The sequence below is a fragment of the Sorex araneus genome, chromosome 10, assembly GCF_027595985.1.
Source record: "Sorex araneus isolate mSorAra2 chromosome 10, mSorAra2.pri, whole genome shotgun sequence".
Classification (NCBI taxonomy): Eukaryota; Metazoa; Chordata; class Mammalia; order Eulipotyphla; family Soricidae; genus Sorex; species Sorex araneus.
Genome location: NC_073311.1, coordinates 42,076,014 through 42,099,642, shown reverse-complemented (window position 1 = coordinate 42,099,642; position 23,629 = coordinate 42,076,014). Strand labels below are relative to the sequence as shown.

Genomic DNA, 23,629 nt, shown 5'->3' with positions numbered 1-23,629 from the left:
CATATAAACAAACAAAAAGTAAGAGAAGCTATCCCACACTTCCTTCTGCAAAAGAAGTTATATTTGGTTGTAGTTTTGTTGGTGGAAAGGTGGTGCCCACCCAGTGGGAGTTGGCATCTATCCTGGCTCTAAGAGTGGTCCCTGGGGCACTCAGAGAACCATATTCAGTGTTAGGCATTGAACCGGAGTTGACTGCATGAAAGAAAAATGTCTTACTTCCTGGTAAGAGGAGGGCCTTTTCTCTCAGGCTCTAAAGTCATTTTAGTAAAACACAATCCAACCAAGAAAACAACTGGGTAAATGTTCTCATAGAACAACAACTTTTTTATTTGCAAAAATCAGTAACTTTTGTGACTATAGAACTTTTGCAACTTTTGTGATTATAGAAATAAAGGACCCAGGTGGGCTGGAGTGATAGTATAGTGGGTAGGGCATTTGCCCTGAATATGGCAGATAGGGGTTCAATCCCTAGCATCCCCTATGGTTCCCTGAGCACTACCAGGAATAATTCCTGAGTGCAGAGCTAGGAGCAACCCCTGAGCGCTGCTGGGACTGGCCCAAAACAACAACAACAAAAAAATTTTAAATATAAAGGGCCTGCATTGCCTGTGGTTGAGTCTGCACAGTTTTGGGTGGTTTCACTGTTCCTCTTATCTAAATAGTCAAGACCATCCACCAAACCTAGACATTCTTAGGAAGGTTCACTGATGTCTTGTTTATTTTCTACATAATAAGGAAGCATTATGGTACTATCTTTATGTTGGAACATGTTAAGCAATAGAAGGAAATTGCCTGTAAAGTTTAATTACTCTGAATTAGGCTTGGGTAATTCATTTATCCTGAGTTAACTACCTCAGTAGTCATTTTTATTCTTAATGTCTCAAAGAGACTTTATAGAAACACATCTATTATTTCTGAGTTGAGGAAATGAATAAATGTCAACTGATACAACAATAAGCAGTAATATAATTTTGGAATAATGTATTTCTACAATTACATATTTTTAAAGAAGAGGAAAGAAAAAAATCAGCTGAGTCATTCAAGGTCAAGAATATACCCATTTTGGGGCTGGATAGATAGCACAGCGGGTAGGGCGTTTGCCTTGCACGCGGCCGACCCGGGTTCAAATCCCAGCATCCCATATGGTCCCCTGAGCACCGCCAGGGGTAATTCCTGAGTGCAGAGTCAGGAGTAACCCCTGTGCATCGCCAGGTGTGACCCAAAAAGCAAAAAAAAAAAAAAAAAGAATATACCCATTTAGGGGCTGGAGCGATAGCACATCGGGTAGGGCGTTTGCCTTGCAAGCGGCCGACCCGGGTTTGATTCCCAGCATCCCCTATGGTTCCCCAAGCACCGTCAGGAATAATTCCTGAGCCTATGAGCCAGGAGTAACCCTTGTGCATCCCTAGGTGTGACCCAAAAAGAAAAAAAAAAAGAATATACCCATTTATAGGCTTCAGATCTCAAGTGTGTACAGTGCTTCTGCCCCCTGTTACTATCACCCACAGCTGCAAAGGAGACCATTACCTTGTGCTTGGTCATTGCTCCAACAATGAGGGGACAGACCATTCCAGAAAGAGTTCCAACTCCATTTGAGATCCCCATGAGAATGCTGGCATATCGGGGGGCAATGTCCAGGTGGTTGACATTAAAACCTACCGCAAAGTCAAAATTTCAAAATCAGTGTCAAGAACAAAACTTCATATATGTTCCAGAAAATACGCAGCTTCTTCTCACCTGTCATAACCTAGGTGGTTTCCTCTAGCCAATGGGTGCTTCTAGGAGAGGCCCTCGAGGCTGTGCCCGCAGAGAGCAGGAACATGAGTGGTGATCCATGACCAGTGGTCACGGTACAGAGAATTATGGCACCTAGACTTGCAAAATAACAAGACCCTGGTTCTTCACCCTGATTATCAGGGCATATGCAAATCAAAACAACAATGAGAGTATCATGCCAAGTGAAATAAGTTAGAAGGAGAAGGACGGACATAGAATGACTGCATTCATGTGTGGGATATAAAAAAAAAACCACCATAGTATGAGACTAATACCCAAGGACAGTAGAAACAAAGGTCAAGACAAATGGTCCATAGTTGGAAGCCTGCCTCAAGGGCAGCAAGAGAAGGCAGTCGGGGTAGAGAAGGGTCCATTATGACAATGAGGGTTGGAGGGATCACTCCGGATGGGAGATGTGTGCTGAAAGTGGGTAAAGGACCAAAAATGATGGTCTCTCAGTATCTGTATAGAGGTAGGCTGGGGGTGGTGGGGTGGCAGGAGGGATACAGGGGATATTGGTGGTGGGAAATGTACACTGGTGGAGGGATGGGTGTTGGAACTTTGTAGGACTGAAACTCGATTGTGAAAGCTTTGTAGCTATACTACACAATGATTCAATTTTTTTTAAAATAAAAGGAACAACAACAACAACAACAACAAGTAATTATCACCTCACAATAAAAATAACGTCCATATCAAAGGTCCAGGAACAATCTGTGTCAACAGGGATGCAATGAAAAAGGATCCTGCATTCATTGTCAGTGGGACTACGGCCTAGTTCAATGATTGTGTAAAACATTGGAGACTTTTCAAAAAACTAAGAATAGGATGCCATCTAAGTGATTCTACTGGGCATCTACTCCAAAACCACAAAGATACTAACTCACAAGGACATACGTCTGCCTATTTTTATCACAGCATTATTTACCAAGGGCCCAATAACTGATGAGTGGATAAAGAAACTGGTACATGTACACAATGGAATTCTACTCAGCTCTAGAAAAGATAAAATCTTGCAGTTCACTGCAACTTCGATGTAATTGGAGGGTATCATGCTAAATATAATGAGTCAGGAGAAAGGCAAATATCAGATGATGTATATGTGACGTATAAATAAACAAAGCAAAGGATTAGACCCTCTCCAACAGAAAGGGAAAAAAGAACCCCGAAGCATGGTCAACAGAATTTTTTTTTCTGGTCAACAGAATTATAAACTGGTATTGAAGGTTGGAAGGAGAAGGAATCTTGGACAACCATGGAGGGAGAAATAGATACTAATACTTTGGTTTTAGGGGTGGCATAGTTGCACTGCAACTCTAAAACAATTAGTTTAATGCTATTGTAAACCACGAGACTTCAATAAGAATAATGGATAGCAGAAAAAGAAAAGCCAATACAAAAGCCTGATCACACTTATTCAGAACAACAATCACACTTAGGGCAACTAGAATCAAACCCTAGTCCATAATATCTTCTCTCCTAGCCCTTTTCTCACTTTTTTCACTCACAAAGTGGCCCTTGTTAAGCCTCCCTTAGTGACCATAAGGCATAGCAAAAAGGTGACCTTGTTGGTGAAAAAAAAAAAAAACAGACATTGGCTTTTAACATTTAACTCACAATGCATACTTGATTTGGAGTCTGTAAATCTGAATTTGAATCTTATTCTTACCTGATAAACTACTAATTTTTAAACCTTAATGTCTTTATTTCTGATATGAGTATATTATTACTACTTAACTAATAAAGAAGCTGTGAGGCGAGACTATGATTGACAGGGGGAGGATATTGTACACTGGAATCCTCTGCTAAGCCTTTATGAACAACTATTTCTATCACTGCTTCTACTGAGTATCTCCTTGACTTTGAGATTTTCTCTCGGGAGACTGCGATTGATGGAGCTGGAGAGATAGCAGTGCACGTAGGGCACTTGCCTTGCATGCAGTCAACCTGTGTTAACCCCCAGCATACTGTATGGTCCCCCAAGCCCACAACTCAGGAATGATTCCTGAATGCACAGCCAGGAGTAACTTACCCCTGAGCATGGCCAGCTGTGGCCCAAAAACAATAACAAGAGATATTGCTATGGAGAATGGTAAGATATTAAGTTGATGACACTTTACTATTCATTCATTTATCAGGAGAGAAAAATGGGCGAAATAAAGTCTGTTGCTTGAGGAGCATTTAGACCCATTCTGGCAGCTGAATGGAACCTGAATGGAAGATTGAAACTTACTGAACCTCAGATTCTTCATTCATCAAGTAGAATAATCATTTTTATAAAATTGCTGTAAAAAAATCAGTCAAATCATGTGTGTTAATTGCATGGTACACAGAGATAAAACCACTCTAAGTGCTTTATGGGTGGATACCCACGGTCCTGTTTACAACCATCTTTCCTAACTGCAAAGTGATTCTCAAGTTAGAGGTCTCAATAATTACTTAACTACCACTCCAAGCTATTAAAATATCAGTAAGGTGCTGTAGGTTTTGTTTATTCACATTTCTGTTTTCCTTCTCTTTGTTGTTGTTTTTTTTTTTGGACCACACCCAGTGGTGCTCCAAAATTATTTCTGGCTCTGTGCTGGAGGGTTTCTGGGCAATGCTTAGGGACCACGCAGTGCTGAGGATTAAACTAGATCTTCTACACTCAAAGCAAACACTCAGCATGTTAAACTCTATTTCTGACTCTTTCCTTTACTTTTTAATTCCTTATTCTGTGAAACGATACATAAAATTAAAAAATAAAAATACAACCCTTCTCTAATCTGTTATCTCAGCTGGCTGGTTTTTTCCTTCCTTCATTCAGAAAGATCCTCTTTGTAATAACCATACCTTCTCTTTCAGATCAAAGTGACATATCATCAGAATATAAAATAGCTGCAAGATTAATTAATCTTATTGATGATTCAAATGTGATAAGCTCTTTATTAGAAAAGAACCCGGTGATGAGTAACAATTAATATGATTGTCGAGTATTGTATTCTGATACAAATCCCAGGCCTCTCTGCTCATCTTAGGAGAATATGAAGAAAGCCATCTAGATTTTTAGTGGACACAGGCCTAGTGTTGGCTGGGAAAATTATTAAGGAACTGAGATGCTGTCAGATTATTTTTCAGTAGCAGATGCAAATGAGCAAACAAACAAATACCTACCAGTTGGAAGAGATTGACTTTTCTCCATAGAACCTTCCCAAAGCAGACATTTCCCATTCCTTGGGCCTTTTTTCATTGAGCCGTTTCTCTTGCCTAAAATCAGTTTCTAAGTTGCCAACCATTCCTGACATCCCACTCATGAATTCTTGATAAAACTGGCAGATTGCAGAGTTTAAGAACTCACTGCTCCCATTATCTCAGAGCCTCCCATAGCATCACTGGTGAGACAGACAAACCTTCATTCCAATGCCAGCCACTTTATTTAATTGGAGAGTCTAAGGAACCCTTGTAAGCTTCAGCCTCCTCATTGGTCTAATGACATAGTGATGCCTTCTCCTAGGTCTGCTCTGGGATTTGCCGGGCAAGGGGTCTGGATTGAGCCACATCCAGCTGAGCTCAGGGACTGTGCCGAGCACTATGCTCAGCGATTGTTTCTCGGCGTGCATGGAGATCACTTCTGGTGGTATTTGGGGACCCATATGGTGCCAGGAATTGAAAGGAGTCAGCCCACATGGGGCTGCAGCGGTAGCACAGCAAGTAGGGTGTTTGCCTTGCACTCGGCAGACAAGGGTTCGATTCCTCCGTCCCTCTCAGAGAGCCTGGCAAGCTACCGAGAGTATCTCGCCCACACAACAGAGCCTGACAAGCTATCCGTGGCATATTCGATATGCCAAAAACAATAATAACAAGCCTCACAATGGAGACGTTACTGGTGCCCACTCGAGCTAATCGATGAACAATGGGTTGACAGTGACAATGACAGTGACAGCCCATATGCAAAACAAGTGCCCATACTCTCTGCCTCTGTGCCCTGCTCTGGATTAAATGAGATTATGTCTCAACAGGAGCCAGCCTGGAGGAAGAGTGAGTGCTAAAAAAAGAGAGAAAAAAAGATGTTGCTGCTATTTGGTGTATTTGCTTTCTCTCCTTCTTACGGTGGCTTAATTGGCAATCTGGGAACAATAGATATTTTCAATATCTCTGAGACAGGATATGAATCTCTGCATCCTGGAGCTATTAGAGGAAGCTGTTTCTTCACATCTGGAGACAAGGGCTGATGGCTCTATCATTGCCTCTCAGTGTGGGCAATTAACAAGCTGCCCCCAGCAGCTCAGGGGGAGTAGTTAGACATGAAGAATCTAGGACGGGGTTAAGGTACTTTTCTTGCACACGGTCAACCCAGGTTCAATCCTTGGCACCACCTGAGCACAGAACCAGGAGCAAGCCCTGAGCACTATGAGGTATGACCCCAAAACCAAGAAGAGAAATACAGAATCTTAAGTTCAACTTTGTGCAGATTCAGAACCTGTATCTTGCCAGATCCTAGGAAGATACATGTACACATTAAAGTTTGAGCAGTACTAGGTTGAAGTCAGTAATAACTGAACAACAAACACGAGTATCTGTCAATGTTGTTATACATCTGGCCTGAAGGGGTTCAAATATTTTTTCATAATAGAATGTAACCTTTTTTTTTTGGGGGGGGGTCACACCTGGCGATGCACAGGGGTTATTCCTGGCTCTGCACTCAGGAACCACCCCTGGCCGCGCTCAGGGACCATATGGGATGCTGGGATTTGAACCCGGGCCGGCCGCGTGCAAGGCAAACGCCCTACCCGCTGTGCTATCTCTCCAGCCCCTAGAATGTAACCTTTATGGGAACTAAATCTTTAAAATTTATAAGGACAGAATCTTTTCTATTTTTTTACTGTTATATCCCCGGTTCGTGGAAGATATGAGAGAGTGTGTGAATACTCCCAGTCTGTGATGATGTACCAAACTTCTCTGGGCTTGTCACTACACTCCTCCCATCTTTAGATGAAGAAACTGAGATTTGGAAATTTAATCACTTAGCATATATTATAGCACAGCAGGTAGGCGTTTGCCTTACATGTGGCTGACCTGGGTTCGATTCCTCCATCCCTCTCGGAGAGCCTGGCAAGCTACCAAAAGTATTCCACCCGCATGGCTGGACCTAGCAAGCTCCCCATGGTGTATTTGATATGCCAAAACCAGCAACAACATGACTCACAATGGAGACGTTACTGGTGCCCACTCAAGCAGATCGATGAGCAAGGGAATGACAGTGCTACAGTGTGCCACAGCACATATTTTCCTTTACATGGATGGAAAGTAGTAAAGAGGGAGCTGAAACCCGTCTTTGTACTTCCAAACCCAAGTTCTTAGCTACAGGTTACTTCTAAAGTAGACATTTCACCCCTGAATTTAACTATCCATCAGTGTTATACTTATTTTATGGTGGTTTAGGAAATTATCCAAAGTTCCGAGTTTCTATACTAGGCTGTTACCACTTAGTCAGGGCATCTGGGAGAGAGGCGGAGCATCACACCCACTGTGGGATGTTGGGAAAGTGCTGGTTTCACTAACTTTCAGGTTCCGCATCACTGAAATGTGGACATGAGCACTTGCCTCACTAAGCAATATAAAGAGTTCTATAAGTCACTGTCACTGTCATCCCATTGCTCATCGATTTGTTCGAGCGGGCACCAGTAACGTATCTCATTGAGAGACTTATTGTTACTGTTTTTGGCATATCCAACACGCACGGGTAGCTTGCCAGGCTCTGCCATTTGGGCGTGATACTCTCGGTAGCTTGCCGGGCTCTCTGAGAGGGGCGGAGGAATCGAACTCGGGTCGGCCACGTGAAAGGCTGTGCTATAAGTAATACTCATAATTTATTCATTTCTACAAGTAATAAACTTATTTATTGTAATATAGGTAATATGGTTACAATAGTGTTAACATCGATTTTTTTTTTTTATTCTTTGTCTTTTGTGGTGTTTGGGGAGATCTAGAGGGGACCTGCCCAGCAATGCTCAGGGCGTACCTCTGGCTCAAGCATCACTCCTGGAAGTGCTTGGGGGACCATATATAATTCCAGAGATCAAACCCAGGCTGGCCATGTAAAGCAAGAGCTTTATCTCCTGTGCTCTCTCTAGCCCCAACATTTATGGTCTTTTGTTTTATTAGATCTTGGTAATATGGTAATGATAGTGTTTATGTTTTTTTATGTACAAAATTACTGCACCTTCACCAGCACCAAAGTGCCCAACCCCCTCTGAGTCCTTATGTCACTTCTAATCCACCTCTTCCATGCCCCCTACAACATACTTTAAAGAAAAATAAAATAAAATAAAAATTAGTTAGAAAAAAAACTAATCTTTCAACCACTTTTGTAAAGAGAGTTTCTGAAGTCTGTGACATGTTCATACGAGAACACTCTGGCTTTTCCTGAACATACAACTGGGTTTCATGCCTGAAATCTGGAGATATTAATAACATTATAGCCATCCATGGTAGCTGTGACAGTCACAGGGCTACACACCCAGGGCTCTGATCGGTCTCCAGCACACAGGCTCTGCCCCATCACTTCTCATTCTCACCACCCTCTCATCCTTACTTAGGCTATGCCCTAGCTTATTCAAGAAGTCTCATCTGCTCTGGACCTTTTGCTTTGTCCAGAAAGACATGTCCAGGGGCCGGAGGATATTACAGCAGTTGGAAGTTTGCCTTGCATGTTGCCGACCCGAGTTCAATTCCCTGGCTTCCCATATGGTACCCCAAGCACCTCTAGGAATAATTTCTGAGAACCAGGAGTAACCCCTGACCATCACTGGATGTGACCCAAAAAGAAAAAAAAAAAGAATAGAAAGAAAGAAAGACATGTCCATGCATCAGATACTTCTAAAGAGGCTTTCCCCTCAAAAAAAAAAAAAAAAACCACCTGATTCTCAGAGTCTGTTGTCCAGCGACTTTGGCATATGACCTTGGCGCTAATCCTAGCACCTCTGGAGTTGGAGGTAAGGACTGAAAATGTCAAAGGGCCTCTATATGGCAGGGGGACCTGAAGAATAAAAGTGTACCTTCTCCCTGGAATACGCTTAGTCGTCTTCAGGGTCACTAGCACTTCGGGCCTTTCTCTTCTAAGACGGAGAAGGTGGGGAGTATTTCAACCTGACCTAAGTCCAGCTTGCAGTGTCACAGCAAAGCCAGCCCACTCAGTGAAAGTCTCTAGTCAACAGGAATGGCCTGGCAACTCAAGGAAGTAGCTATCAGATCCTTTTCCTTCTTCCTCTCAACACTTGCTGCGTCACTCAAAAAGATGTGGAAACCCAAAGACCCTTTACCTGAAATTGCAAAGCCGCTGAATCCTACAGCCAGCACGAGAAAGGAGATGGCCACCCCTTTGGTGTGGGAAAAGCCAACCACCAGGAGCAAGGTGGCCTCGAGGCCAAAACCTGCCAATGGAAACAGCAGAGAAAACTCGTCATTGTGATGCCAACAAGCCTGCGTGTATGACTTATCCAGGAAGAATCTGCTCCACATTCCATGGACCTGGGATTCCAGCACATGTGTTCCAGCTCAGGGCTCCCAGCAGCACCCAGGTATTTCATCTCTACACACCCTGTGTCCTTTGAGCCTTCCAACACTCCCCTGTTGCACCTTCAACAGTCATTTGTCCCACTAAACTCCAAAGATGGCCCTGGGGTGGGGGATATTTATACTCAGTTGCTTTATGGGTTAAGTACCCCCAGCTATTTCTAAATACCAAAAATCTGGATCATAGCAGAAGTTTAGCATGTCGGGAAACTGCCTTGCATGCAACTAACTCAGGTTCAATCCCTGGTATTCCATATGGTCCCCTGAGCCCACCAGGAGAGAACCCCGAGTGCAGAGCCAGAGGTAAGTCCTGAGCACCACTCAGTGTGGCCCCAAAACAAAAATAAATACATAAATAAATATTTTAAAAACTCTTCTATATACTCTCAATGAATCCCCTTTGATGATAAAAGTCATGGCTTCTTGCAGAAAAATGAAATGACGACACTTATATTTCTTGCCAAAGTAACCCAAAAACTTATAAGGTGGGTATAATGAAGCAAAATACAGCACCTTACCCTTTACAAAACATTAGGCCAAATAGGCTCTATCAGAAGTATACTGAGTTCAGACTTCTAGAAAAAGCACATGAGATGGCCTGGAGAGCGAGCTCAATGGGTCCAGCACATGCTTTGCATGCAGGAAGGAGGCTTGGGTTCGATCTTTAGGACTCCGTGGTCCCCAGTCCACCAGCAGGAGCAGCCCAGCCAAGAGCAGACCCTGAAGGGAGCAGCTTCAAAATGAATAAAGAGGGGCTGGAGAGATAGCACAGCGGGCAGGGCGTTTGCCTTACACGGTACTGACCAGGGTTTATTCCCAGCATCCTATATGCCCCCCCCCCACCCGAGTACCACCAGGACTAATTCCTGAGTGCATGAGCCAGGAATAACCCCTGTGCATCACCAGGTGTGACCCAAAAAGAAAAAAAAAAGTGAACGAAGAATCCCAGGAGATATCTGCACGTAAAGGAGAGCAGAACAAACATACATATTTTCTGTTCCTTTCATTCAGAATAAGTGAATCTAGCGCAAGAAAGAAAGGTGAGGACATTTTGAGTGTTTCTTCTCACCAATACACACACACTCAGTGAACAGAGGGCAGGAGCACCGTGTCGATGCCATTTCCTGCCTTGTGGAGCACCCGGGAGCTGGAGACTGGATTCCAGACACTTCCGCCGCTGGCCTCTGTGTCCACCACCCTCCATTTTCTTCTTCTCTAAATGAGTCTGTCTATCCTGTGTTTAGAACGGGCTTTGACATAGCACATTCATGCCTGCCTCTGGTTTACTGCCCAGGCATTCCCTCTGCCTAAGACTTTCCTGCAAGATCGATAATAAGATAGTATTTGACAATTTGCCTATCAAGTGCATGGAAATAGCCACCCCAATAACCCGAGGGACATCCCGTCCGCCCCCACGCCATCCTCCATGGCCGCTCTGGGTTTTCTCCCTCTCCCAGGTTTGTGGCCCCCCACCCCCACCCTGGCACCCCACCCACATCGCAGTATGGGGCGTGGCCTCTGCAGAAGTGGGCGTGGCCTCTTTGGGGCACAGTATGAGGTGTGGCCTCTGCAGAAGGTGGACGGCCTTAGTTATTTTCCCCTTTCCTGACCCTCTGGATCCACATCTTCATTTCCATCACCTAATTCTGTGGAGAATATCCTGGCCACCTCAAACACATTAGGCCAATAGTCCAGTAGTGTATTTCAATTGCACCATAATACTGGCGTCACAAGAAGCTCTACAAATCCGATATAAAAGCACATCCTCCAAAGCTTCAAGTGCATGGGATAAAGGAGCAATTAGTAAAGATTTACAACGTTCCCAAAAGGAAGGACTTGAGCCTCTGTGTGGAAAGCACAGGAAAGAGAAGATGAGTGAGCCTAACAAAGACAAAAAGTGTGAGCAAAATCAGACCCAGAAAGATATGCCTGGGGCTTGGTAGGGAGGGCTAGCCATCTGGAGCAGAATTTGATAAGAAGAGTGAGATTGGACTATTTTATTTGTTTCTGACCTGCTGTAACAAATTGCCCCTTAACATAATGGTTTAAGACAACAGAAACAATTATCATGAAATGCTAAGTATCAGAAGTCCAAAATAGAGTCAGACAGAGCAAAGTTGCATTGCCTCTGGGGTCTCTGGGAGAATATACATTCCTGCCTTTTCCAGATTTTAGAGGTACCTGCACTCCTTAGCTTGTAATTATATTTATTGCTCTTGCTTTTGCTCTCAGATCCTTCTGCTTCCTCTTATTTGTACCTTGTGATTATACTGGACCCCACCAGACAATCCAAGACACTCTCACATCAAGATCAAGTCCCATCTGCAAAGTCTCTTTCTCCATGCAGGAAGACATTAATAATTTCTAGAAATTAAGATGGATATTTTAAAGGAGTCAATATTCTACCAACTTCAGCCACCTTGGGGAAAATTCTAAGTGCAGAGGCCCGGAGATTTACCTTTCACCCTCCAGAGCATAAGCATACACCCTCCAACCTTCAGTCTCTTCTAGAAAAGTTCGAGTCAAGGGCAGGTCCAAACAACCCTACTAGGAGCAGGATAAAAGCAAAGATGCCAACCAGTCATTCCCATCCTTCCTGATCAGACTTTCTTCCTAGAATGCGATGAAATCAGACCATGTCTGGGCTTGTGTCCTTTCATATCGTTGTCACTTCTAGACAGTCCTAATCCATCTAATCTCGAGTCCCAATGTACCCATTCCCCTCCTTTTCTTTTTTTTTTAATTTTATTTTTTATTGAATCACCATGTGGAAAGTTACAAAAGTTTCAGGTTTAAGTCTCAGTTATACAATGCTCAAACACCCATCCCTTCACCAGTGCACATATTCCACCACCAAGAATCACGGTATACCTCCCCCCTTCCCTCCACCTCCCCAGCCCCCCACCCCACATGTGTAACTGGTAAATTTCAATTTACTTTCACTTTACTTTGATTACATTCAATATCTCAACAAAAAATTCACTATCATTGATTTGGAGTTCCTTCCCCCTAAAGTCGACCTGCTGAAAAGAAAGCATTTGGTAATTTGTTTTTCATAGCTGCCCCTCCTTTTCAATTTAGTATCCAAGTTGTGACATTTCACTCATAGATGTCATAGATGACTTCCACCTACCCTCCTTCACCACCATATACCTAAGAGACATATTGGCAAGAGTTCAGACAGCCTGGAATCTTGCCCAGGGCTGCCCTGGGAGCAAGTCACTCAATGCTACATGTTTTCTCATGGTTAATTGAATTTAATAACTATACTTGCTCCCTGGCATAATTACGAGAGTTAAACAAGGTTTTATGTGTGTAAAAGGACTTAGGAGAGAGTATATCAGAGAATGCATTCAGTAAGGAAATGCTCACTACAAAGCAAAAAAAAAAAGATGAGAACGGTGGGCAGGGAGTTGAAAAAGATCATCTATTATAATATTATAGGGGTTCATGGTAACTCACCAACCTATTTTGGGGGTATTACCCAAACACTTCTTGGTCTTTGGAAATTGAAAACATAAAGAGTAACTGATAAAAACAATAAAAGGATGAGAAGTGTGTATGTGCATGTGTGTGTGAGATAGAGAGAGCATGTGCAAGTATATGTATTCTGTATGTGTGTACAAGCATATGTTGAGAGAAAAATTATTCCAAGAAATATTTTTCTTGAATTTCTTAGCAAGACATGTGTACTTGTATATAACAAAGGAGATATGGGATAAATTTAAGCAAAACTTCTATGTATGGGAGATTGAATGGGGAGGATAAACATTAAGGAGACACCCAACAGGAAATCAAGTCTCCCTGTCTGAAGGGTGCACGGAAGAAGTGTTTCTGCTGTTGCGACCTGTATTGATTTACCAAGGCTGTACAAGTCCAGACTGAGTGAGCATTTGGCATTCAAGTGCCAGCTGGAAAATAAACTTAAGAATCTTTAAGATCATTTTCAAAGATTAGACAAAACTTCCAAAATACAATCTGCCCATCAGTTGCATCTCCTATAAAAGTTGCTGGAGCCACTAAGAACTCCACAGTACCTCCACAATTCATGATTTTTCTGACTGCAGTTGTGGTCAAGATCTTTCTGCTTCTTAAATAATCAGCCAGTTGTCCTCCGATGGGCACAATGATGGTCATGACCATATGTGGGACCGCCGACAAGAGACCCACCTAGAAGGAAAGGAAGCCGTTGAGGTATTTCTTAACTTCTTCTGAGAGATATTCTGGTTTCATGGACAGTTCCACCACCTGCACCCAGTTTAGCTTCCTAATAGGCCAGGGTTCACAAAAGTCTGTATTTTATAATAAATAATGAACACTTGAATAGTTTGATTCCAGACCTGTCCCTTCTCTATCCTGAGCCCACTGATGACTATACTACATCACAGGAGCTCCAGTAAGGGCATGGCCTGGGGAGCTGAAACACTTGATACTGGCTGATGGTAGCCACTCTTACTGGGCAAAGCCATGGCTGCTTCAGACAGCTCCTGAAGCTAAGCTGGTATCTACATCTGTTCCTTCCTCAGAGGAAAGAAGGTTGATTCATAAGGGTGATTTATGTCTCACCACCCACTATGAAAATAGACATATTAGTTACAATGGCTATGGACATTGAAATGCATCTTTCTAAGCCATACAAGGCAATGATCCTTAATGTGAGAATCATTAAGGACAAAGCAGAGGACCGATCTACAAAAAGCTTTTGGGTTCTTACTGAAATGTAATGTATAGAAAGGGGAAAAAAACCCTACCCTTGAATCTTTTTATCCTTGTCTAATCGGCAGTCCTTGAGTTAGCTTCAAAAAATCCTTGGAGTTCAGATAGAGCATAAATCTTTAAAAGAAGCTTAATGCAACTCTGATCCTTGCAAAGAAGAAATCAAATAGCTATGTATTGTATGCGCTGAATATATAACTTGTCTGATCTCCAGGGTATTAAGTGTCAATGAAACATTATGAATTCTGTTCAGCAATTTAATTATCTTATCATGCAAAGACTCAGTAGCAGCAAGAGATTTAAAGTTCAAGAAGCATTTGAAGCAGGTGTGTACCTTACTTATTGCAAATCCAAAAACCTCTTCAAAATAAGCAGGCTGACTTATTAACAGCAAATAAAAGGTCCAGCTTCTGCAAAAATTTGCCACAATGATTGCATACACAGGCAATGATGTAAAGAATCTTTTCCATGGTGTATTAAATTTCTAGAGAGTAAAAAATACCACAAGCTTGTTAGCATGTTGACGTTAGTTTTCTAAAGAGGACAACACAATCGCCAAGAGAAATTCACAGAGTAAGAAGCAAATCTTCATTTACCCTATACTTACACTTAGACTAACCGAATTCGCTCCTTCTCCAATACTTGTCTCTATGTAGGTTCTTTCTTCATTGGATATTGTTGGGTGAACTGCGGGACACTCATAGGCCTGTAACAGCCAAAACAAGTACCAGATGATCCCAAACATACCTGCAGTTAAAAAAGAAAACAAAAATCTTAAAAATATGATCTGATTTTCTTCCATATCAAAATTGTTCTGGTATTCTGAATATTCCCAAATTATTCCCAATCCACTAGGATAAAAATGTTTTTTATAAATTGTTGTTATTAACTGATCATTAGAGAAAGACAACAATCTGCTCTAAATTTCCACTCTAAATAATTCAACTTTAATAGGTCACATACTCCATTTATAGAAATAAATTTGGCATGGTAAACTCTATTTTCATATTGTCATCTCTTAGCCAACCCCATGGTACCATAAAGGACCCTCTCAAATGTGCCTGCCTCAAAGCCAGGGAGTGGAAAGAGGTGGGGCGGTGGGAGGGATACTGGGATCATTGGTGGTGGAGAATGGGCACTGGTGGAGGGATGGGTATGTGATCATTGTATGACTGAAACATAACCACAAAAGCTTGTAAGTCTGTAACTGTATCTCACGGTGATTCATTAAAATAAATACATAAATAAGTAAAAGACCCTCTCTAGGACTCATCCATAGAACTCACAGAGTCTGATCACTCACCATAGATATAAAAGACGGAGGACCAGCCGATGTATTGGACCAACACTCCTGCCAGAGGCATAGCAATCACCGCCCCTGCATAGGATCCTGGGAGGAGCAAAGATTGAGATGCTTACCTATGATTTTACAAGTCCTTTTTTAAATTCATTTTTATTTCTTGTCTTTGCCTTGAGGCCACACCCAACAGTGCTCAGGCTTACTCTCAGCTCTATGCTCAGAGATTACCCCTGGAAATGCTCTGGGGACCACATCTAGGGTTGAGATTCGAACATTGTCATGCAGGTCCTTTCAACTCATCTTGAGTTTCTTGAGGACAAAGCAAGCTAATAAGGCCACTGTGTGAGCAGCAGCAAACTCTAGTATGCCTCAGAACATTCTAGCAAGGTACATTACCGGAACCTCCTTCCCAAGGAGCTACTAGTAAAAAGGCTGCTTAGGGAGAGTGGAATCAAATGATGGAAGTTGGGGGGGGGTGCTCTAAGAGAAATTTGAAAATGTTGACCTGGCACACACGGGTGCTGAGATCACAGAAGACAAATGTCTTCCAAAGCACAGGATTATCACCTCAGATTTTCAGTGAAGGACCTCAAACTATGTAAAGGATCATGCTTTTTTTTCTAGTCTTGGAGTTATTATTTTTTATCAGGAAATACTTTGGTTTCAGGATGGTGGGATAACCAGTATGGCCTCTGTCTTCTGCCATCTCCAGAATCAGTACATTTTAAAGTTTCTTTCTTACATTACAAACACCTGACCTTATAGCTCCTTACGTTCCTGTGGAGTTTATCTTGTCTAGACAAGATAATGAGAATCAGAGGCAGTCACCTGCCTCCACGATCACCTGAAGCTCCAGAATAGTCTGGTGGAGAAATGTAAGCTCTGCTAGCTCACAAGGAATAGCAACAAATCTCAAAAATTGACTTTCTGCAATCCCTGCTGTGAGTAAAAGCACTCTTATTTAAGATTGAGTGGCAAAAATATATTCCTAGAATCCAATGCCAAGGAAGGCCTGCAGGCAATGGAGTCTCCAAGATGTTCCAAAGAGCTCAAATCTCATTTTTCCAAGCTAAACCTGACCAGATAAGCACAGTCTAAGTGGACTCCCTCAGTCTGAATATCAGGGTTGAGGCCATGACCGACAGGACGGCTCTTGTTATGGGTGAGCCTTGATGTCCACAGGCAGAGTCAGGGAGGAAACCTCTGTATCACCAGGTCAAGAGGGGGAACAAATACATCATGTATGTAAAGCTGTGTATAAGCTCTAGCCAGAACTGTGTGGGCACCAACTGTTCCTGTAAAGAATGCACTATAGCACTGCAGCACTGTCGTCCTGTTGTTCATCGATTTGCTTAAAGGAGCACCAGTAATGTCTCCATTGTGAGACTTGTTGTTACTGTTTTTGGCATATCGAATCCGCCAGGGGTAGCTTGCCAGGCTCTGTTGTGTGGGCGAGATACTCTCGGTAGCTTGCCAGGCTCTCCGAGAGGGATGGAGGAAATGAACCCCGGTCTGCCCAGTGCAAAGCAAATGTCCTACCCACTATGCTATCAGTCCAGTGCCTGTAAAGAATGACGGCAAACAATTGTTTTCTCTTACCTGAGACCAGTAAAGCTAGCCCACTGGGGCAGAGAGATTAGAAAGAGTTTCAGCTTTAGCTTTTGTCTAGGGTGAGACAAAAGAGATCTATCTTCTTCCTGAGGCCCCTTGGAAGTGGGGAATATGGACTGCCTTTAAGGTAATGCCAAGAAATAGGACCAAAATGAACAGGAGGAACTACCGCCAACTAAAGACCATGTCGGCCCTTCCTATGTTTCGGAACTGAGCTGAGTAATTCTGGTTTTAGGTAACCCTCTTGAATATGATGACACGGGCCTTTCTACAGACTTCATTTTACCAAGAGAAAACCAAAACTTGAGGAGGGGAGATAAGTTACCCAGGTCTTTAAGAATCCCGTGTCTTTACCCTTAACTAAGGATAAAGTGCTGCCTCTTCCACTCAAGAAATGGCCAAGGGTGTTAGTCTCCCATTCTGGTACTTTATATTCCACAGATGAATGCGATCTTTCTATGTCTGTCTCTTTCTTTCTGACTCATTTCACTCAACATGATACTTTCCATGTTGATCCACTTATTTGCAAATTTCAACATGCAAGAGCAGTAGAGATAAGAACCAGGAGGTCTGCCCCACAGCTTAGAAACTGGCCTCACATGCTGCCCCCAGCTCAGATTGAGCAGCTTAGATAGAGAAGGGAACACCTAGTAGAGGATGTTGGGAGGATCCACTCGGATTGATTGAAAGCTGCATGCCAAAAGTAGACTATAGACCAAACATGATGGCCACTCAATACCTCTATTGCAAACTACAACATCCAACAGGAGAGAGAAGAAAAGGGAATGCCCTGCCGCAGAGGCAGGGTGGGGTGGTGGGGGTTGGGGTTGGGGTGGTGGGAGGGATACTGGAAACTTTGAGGAGAATGGGCACTGGTGGAGGGATGTAAACAAAATGCAAATATGAAAGTTTATAAGTTTGTAACTGTACCTCACGGTGATTCACTAATTAAAAAAAAAAAGAAAGAAATGACCAAGGGACTGGAGAAATAGTCTTGAGGCTGAAGCTCTGACCTTGCTTGTGGCCAACCCTGGTTGGAGGTTGGATCCCCAGCACCATATATGATCCCTCCAGCACTTCCAAGAGAGGCCCTCGAGCATAGAGCCTGGAGCAAGCTCTTGAGCAGCCACTGGATGTGACCCAAGCTGCCCCTACAAATGCCCCATGTGGGTGGGGGAGATGACTCAAAGGGCTGGAGAACACGCTTTGCATGTAGAACCCAGGGTCCAAGCCCCAGCACCACAAGAACCCAGAGCAGCACCAGGAGCGGTGACCAGGACTGAGCTAGGAGTCTGGGAATAGCCCCTGGGCAGGGTCCACTCTGGCTTCCCCAGATGGAGCAACGACAAAAGCCCCAGAGTAAGAAGCAGTATTTTATTGGGGGCTGGAGCGATAGCACAGTGGGTAGGGCTTTTGCCTTGCAAGCGGCCAATACAGGTTCAATTCCCAGCATCCCATATGGTCCCCTGAGCACTGCCAGGAGTTCATTCCTGAGTGCATGAGCCAGGAGTAACCCCTGTGCATAGCCGGGTGTGACCCCAAAAGCCAAAAAGCAAACAAACAAACAAACAAAGAAGCAGTATTTTCTCAAGAGAAACTTTGCAACTTGAGAAACCTGTCGTTCCTTTGTATCAGAAACACTTCTTTATTTTTTGCAGGAGATACAGTGGTGTTGGACCATACCCAGCAGTGCTCAGGACTTACTCCTGGCTCTGTGCTCAGGGATCACTCCTGGTGGGCTCGAGGACCATACAGGGATGCTAGGGACTGACCCCAGGTTGGCTGTGTGCAAGGTAAGAACCCTACCTGCTGTACTATCTATCACTCCAACCCCTGTCAGAGAAACTCTTCCACATCCTTTCAGACAGGCACCAACATAATCTATTACTCCCCGGGCCCCAAGCAGACCATAGCAGGGCTCCTCTCCATGTTGCTAGGGGGCCCACTGTGCATTGGCTCCTCTGTGGGCTCACAAGAGATGAGCGTGAAAATAGGTGAATCACTAGAAAAGGGGTGGGGCCGTCCTTAGGGCTGTCCCCACGCACCCAACAAGTGTTAATAGCTTTTCTTCCTCCCCCAGCCTCAATTCCTCCACTAGAAAACAAATGAGACTACACATTTTCTAAAGCCCTCCCAACTCCACCGTTTCAAGGGTGCTTATAAATGGATAGACATGGAGAATATCATGCTAAGTGAAATGAGTCATAAAGAGAGGGACAGACATAAAGGGACTGCACTCATTTGTGGAGTGTAGGGTAGCATCACATGAGGCTGACACCCAAGGACAGTAGTTACAAGGGCCAGGGGGATTGCCCCATAGCTGGAAGACTGCTTCATGAGTGGAGGGGAGAAGGCAGATGGAATAGAGAAGGGATCACTAAGAAAATCATGGCTAGAGGAACCAGTTGGGATGGGAGATGCATGCCGAAAGTAGATAATGGACCAAACATGATGGCCTCTCAGTGTCTGTGTTGCAAGCTATGATGACCAAAAGTAGAGAGAGAGTATGGGGAATATTGTCTGCCATAGAGGCAGGGGGAGGGTGGGAAAGGGGGGTTATACCGGGGATATTGGTGGTGGGGAATGTGCACTGGTGGAGGGATGGGTGTTTGATCATTGTGAGATTGTAACGCAAACATGAAAGCTTGCAACTATCTCACGGTGTTTCAATAAAATTTAAAAAAAAATTTTTTTAATTGATTAGTCCCAAGCCTGGGATTCTTTCTTACTGGGGCCCACCCAGTAGGGCTCAGGTTTTGCTCCTGGCTCTGTACTGAGAAATGATTCCTGTTGTCAGGATCAAATCCAGCTCTACTACTTTTGAAGCTAGTGCCCTACCCACTCTACTATCTCTCTGGCCCCAAGCCTGGGATTTTTTTTTTTCTAAAGACATTCCCTGGACTGTCCTTTGAAATTAAGGCCACACCTGAGCTGAGGAACATAATCAAGCTTGTGGCCTTGATCTGGAAACTTCCTTGAGAGGTGAGCCATTTCCTAAATCTGCCCTTTGAGAGCCATAAAGACACTAAGAAAGGGGAGGGGTTGCAAGTTATACAGGCTTTGCTGACGAATCAAAATGAAAATCCTTATAAAGAAACCACCCAAAGCAAAGAAGGGCCATGATGTGACTGATCTCCAGGTGCACTGGGAGTTGAATTCTTCTAGCGTTGCCATCAATCAGGGTTGTGTTAAGGGTGAGGATGATCCCAAACTGAAAGCAAGAGGATGGGGAGGGATTCAAAGAACGAGAGACACAAAAGCTGCAAGGACAGCACAGCTATACCTGCGACTCCAGGCACAACCAGGCCTGCTGGGGACTATTTCACAGCAAATTCCTGAGACTCCTTTTATTGTTACCATTATCAAGCACATTCTTATTGTTATTGCCCTTGTTTTATTTAGCGGTGATAAAGCAAGAAGAAGAGAGAAGTGAAGAGGAAGCTCTACTTCTCCTTCAGCAAAGAAATATTTTCTTAGCTAAGGCGCACAGGCTGGAAAGTTCAGATGAAGGTTCTGATCCAAATTCTGTCTGTGCTCCTTTGTGATCTTCGTGTCCTATGGTGCTCATGCTTGCCTGCTCTGCTCCCCCTTAGAAGCATATTTGAGTTCTGTGCTTGGTGGGAACATGCTCCCCTCCCCACCCGCCTCTATCAGGTGTTGACAAGTACAGAGGCAGACCCTTCGTTGGTCCCCTGTCTGGCTGAGAGACAGTTGCCCTTCATTTTTGGTAAGAGGGGTGATACCACTTTATTTCATTGGTTAATGTGATGGCGAAGATTAATTAAAGCATCTCCATGCCCATATGAGGAGAGTTCTGAATCAAGAACCAGGAAGTCTGGCTTGGAGCCATAGGTCAAAGGGCTTGAGTTCATGATCAAGCCTTTGATCATGAACTCCTTCATGATCAAGGAGGCCCTGACTGGATCCCTGACACTGCATGGCCCCCTGAGCACTGCTGGGAGTAGCTCCTGAGCATCCCCGCTTGAAGCCACCACCCTCCTCCCAAAATTAGGTGACTTAACTCCAGCTCCACAACCTTGGACACATCACTGGTCTTGAGTTTGAGTTTAATCACAGTCACAGTCACAGTCATCCCGTTGCTCATTGATTTGCTCGAGCGGGCACCAGTAACATTTTATTGTGAGACTTATTATTACTGTTTTGGACTTATCCATTTCAGTTTATCTATCACTTAGAAAAGGCAAAGTGGGGCAGCAGAAGGACTTCATTCTATCTCTTCTGCTTTTGATGTAGCAAATCCAACCAACAGTACTTCCGATCTTTACTCTCTTGCCTTCTCCGCTCTCTACTAAAGATGCTAAAAACGCTAAGCACGTGCTCTCATAGCTTCCTCTGCAGTTAATAAAGCCTATGACCCCCTAGGGCCAAGAAAATATAAGTACAAGCCGGTAGAGGAATTTGGGGATAGGATTTTGCTTTCCTAGTGAAAGAAACAGACATGACAAGGGGCCTCATCCCTACTTCTTCCTGACTTGAATGCAGGATGGATGACTGGAGCTGTGACAGTCATTTTGTGAATATGGGACACACATCTGAGACCAGGAACTACACTCCAAAGAGAGTCAAAGCTCACACAGGCTCTATTGACTGTTGAGCAGCAAATCCAACACCAAAAACCACTCATCTTTGAACTTAAGTCCTGTGAAAACATTTAGATACACTTTACTGGGCTTTAAGTTTTTTGAGCCAAAAGCATTCCTCAAAGGAACATGTTGTTACTCTAACAGGCTTACCACAAAAAGAAGTCGTGGCCAGTCGACTTCGCTCCAGAGGTGGTGCCCACTTACTCCACATCCCGTGGCAGGCTGGGTAGGTCACACCCTGATTTTAAAAAGTCCAAAAATAGATTATTCGATTGAATGACAGTTTCAATTTGTGTTTAAAATGCCTACTCCTGATTGGGTTTCAGTCATACAATGTTCCAACACCTGTTCCTTCACCAGTGTTCATTTCCTACCACCAATGTTCTTAGCTTTTCTCTCACAATCCCCCAGAAACTTTGTAACTGTGAATCTCAAGGTGATTAAACTTTCCTTAAAAATTTAAGGCATTGTTAAAAAGAAATAAATATTGTAACTGGCAATGGAATACTATGCAGCCATTAGAAAAATAAATTCATGAAATTTTCTTCTACTTGGATGAACATGGAGAGTGTCCTGCTGAATGAAATGAGTGAGAGGGAGAAAATCAGACATAGAATGATTGCAGTAATTTGCGGAATATAAAAAAGCATAGTATGAGGATAACATCCAAAGGCAATAAAAACAAGGGTCAGAAGAATTAGTCCATGGTAGGAAGCTTGCCACAAGTGGAGAAGGTAGTGCAGTTAGGATAGGTAAAAGAAAACTGTCACTGTCACTGTCATCACTCTCACTGTCATCCCATTGTTCATCAATTTGCTCAAGCAGGCACCAGTAACGTCTCCATTGAAACTTGTTACTGTTTTTGGCATATCAAATACACCAGAGGAGCTTGCCAGGCTCTGCCATATGGGCGGGATACTCTCAGTAGCTTGCTGGGCTCTCTGAGAGGGACAGAGGAATTGAACCCGGGTCTGCCGCGTGCAAAGCAAACACCGTACCCACTGTGCTATCACTCCAGCCCAAAAGAACACTATAATAATGAAAGTTGGAAAATGATCACTTTGGACAAGAACTGGGTGCTGAAATGAGATAAAGTATGCGTGATACACTTTCTGTAACAGTATTACAAACCTCACTGCTTAAAAGGAAAACAAGAAAGAGAGAGAGAAAGAGAGAGAGAGAATAAAAGTATCTGCTATAGAGGCAGACTTGGTGGGGGGAGGGAAACTGAGGACATTGGTGGTGGGAAATGTACACAGGTGAAGGGATGGGTGTTGAAACACTGTATGACTGAAACTCAATCATGCACAATGTGTGATTCTGTATCTCAATCTAAAAAATGAAATAGTGTAAAAAAATTGTGCATCCTGATTTCTCACACATAATAATCCATTCAAAGAGACTAAATAGAACATATTAGTCCAGATCTTGAAATTCTATTATAGTTCAAATGTAAGTATAGAGGGAAATGAGGAAGGAGTACATTATATTGTTCCTATTATTATAGAATATCTGCATGGGAAAGAACCCCCAATCAGACAGGCCATCTTATTATTAGAGGATATCTGCATGGGAAAGACTCCCGCCATCAGATGGGCCATCCTCTCATTTCGTGGTACCAACCAGAGACCACTTCTTGGCGACTGAGAGCAGGTTCTTTCCCCATCACCTTGGCCCTGTCCAAAACACGGTCTGTGTCCTTTCAGTGGGATTAGAGCTCGAACTGAGATGCTACAACAACATAGCATTTTAAATTATGATTATTAGACATATATCTTAACATATTTTAGGGGAAAAAATAAGATGAATGAAGAGAGGCTGCTAAAAACTCAGGGCTGGGAGGAATAGAGATGTTACTGGTGCCCGCTTGAGTAAATCAACGAACAACGGGACGACAGTGATACAGTGATACAGGGGGAAAAAAATTTAATTAGCACATCCCCAACCCCTGATTTCAAAAACAATGTTCCTTAAGACAGGGTTCTTTGTGTTTGTTTTGTTTTGTTTCTTTAAGTGAGTTGGTGTAGGGGAAAATGAAAATTTCAGGTAAAGAGCAGTACAGAGTGTT

General features: G+C 43.4%; 1 protein-coding gene across 2 annotated transcripts in view; it reads right to left on the bottom strand.

Annotated features, from left to right (window-relative positions):
- SLC17A8 (solute carrier family 17 member 8) overlaps positions 1–23,629 on the bottom strand; it is a 53,985-nt gene that overhangs the window by 3,340 nt on the left and 27,016 nt on the right. Inside the window, exons 5-11 of one of the 2 annotated variants that reach the window (XM_055118283.1) lie at positions 21,712–21,799; positions 15,350–15,436; positions 14,654–14,793; positions 14,381–14,530; positions 13,368–13,500; positions 9,078–9,188; positions 1,528–1,655 (exon numbers count right to left, since the gene is read on the bottom strand). In XM_055118283.1, the coding sequence (XP_054974258.1) occupies positions 1,528–1,655; positions 9,078–9,188; positions 13,368–13,500; positions 14,381–14,530; positions 14,654–14,793; positions 15,350–15,436; positions 21,712–21,799 (837 nt within the window). The remainder of the gene's footprint in view (positions 1–1,527; positions 1,656–9,077; positions 9,189–13,367; positions 13,501–14,380; positions 14,531–14,653; positions 14,794–15,349; positions 15,437–21,711; positions 21,800–23,629) is intronic. The other variant, XM_055118284.1, reaches the window with a different exon arrangement.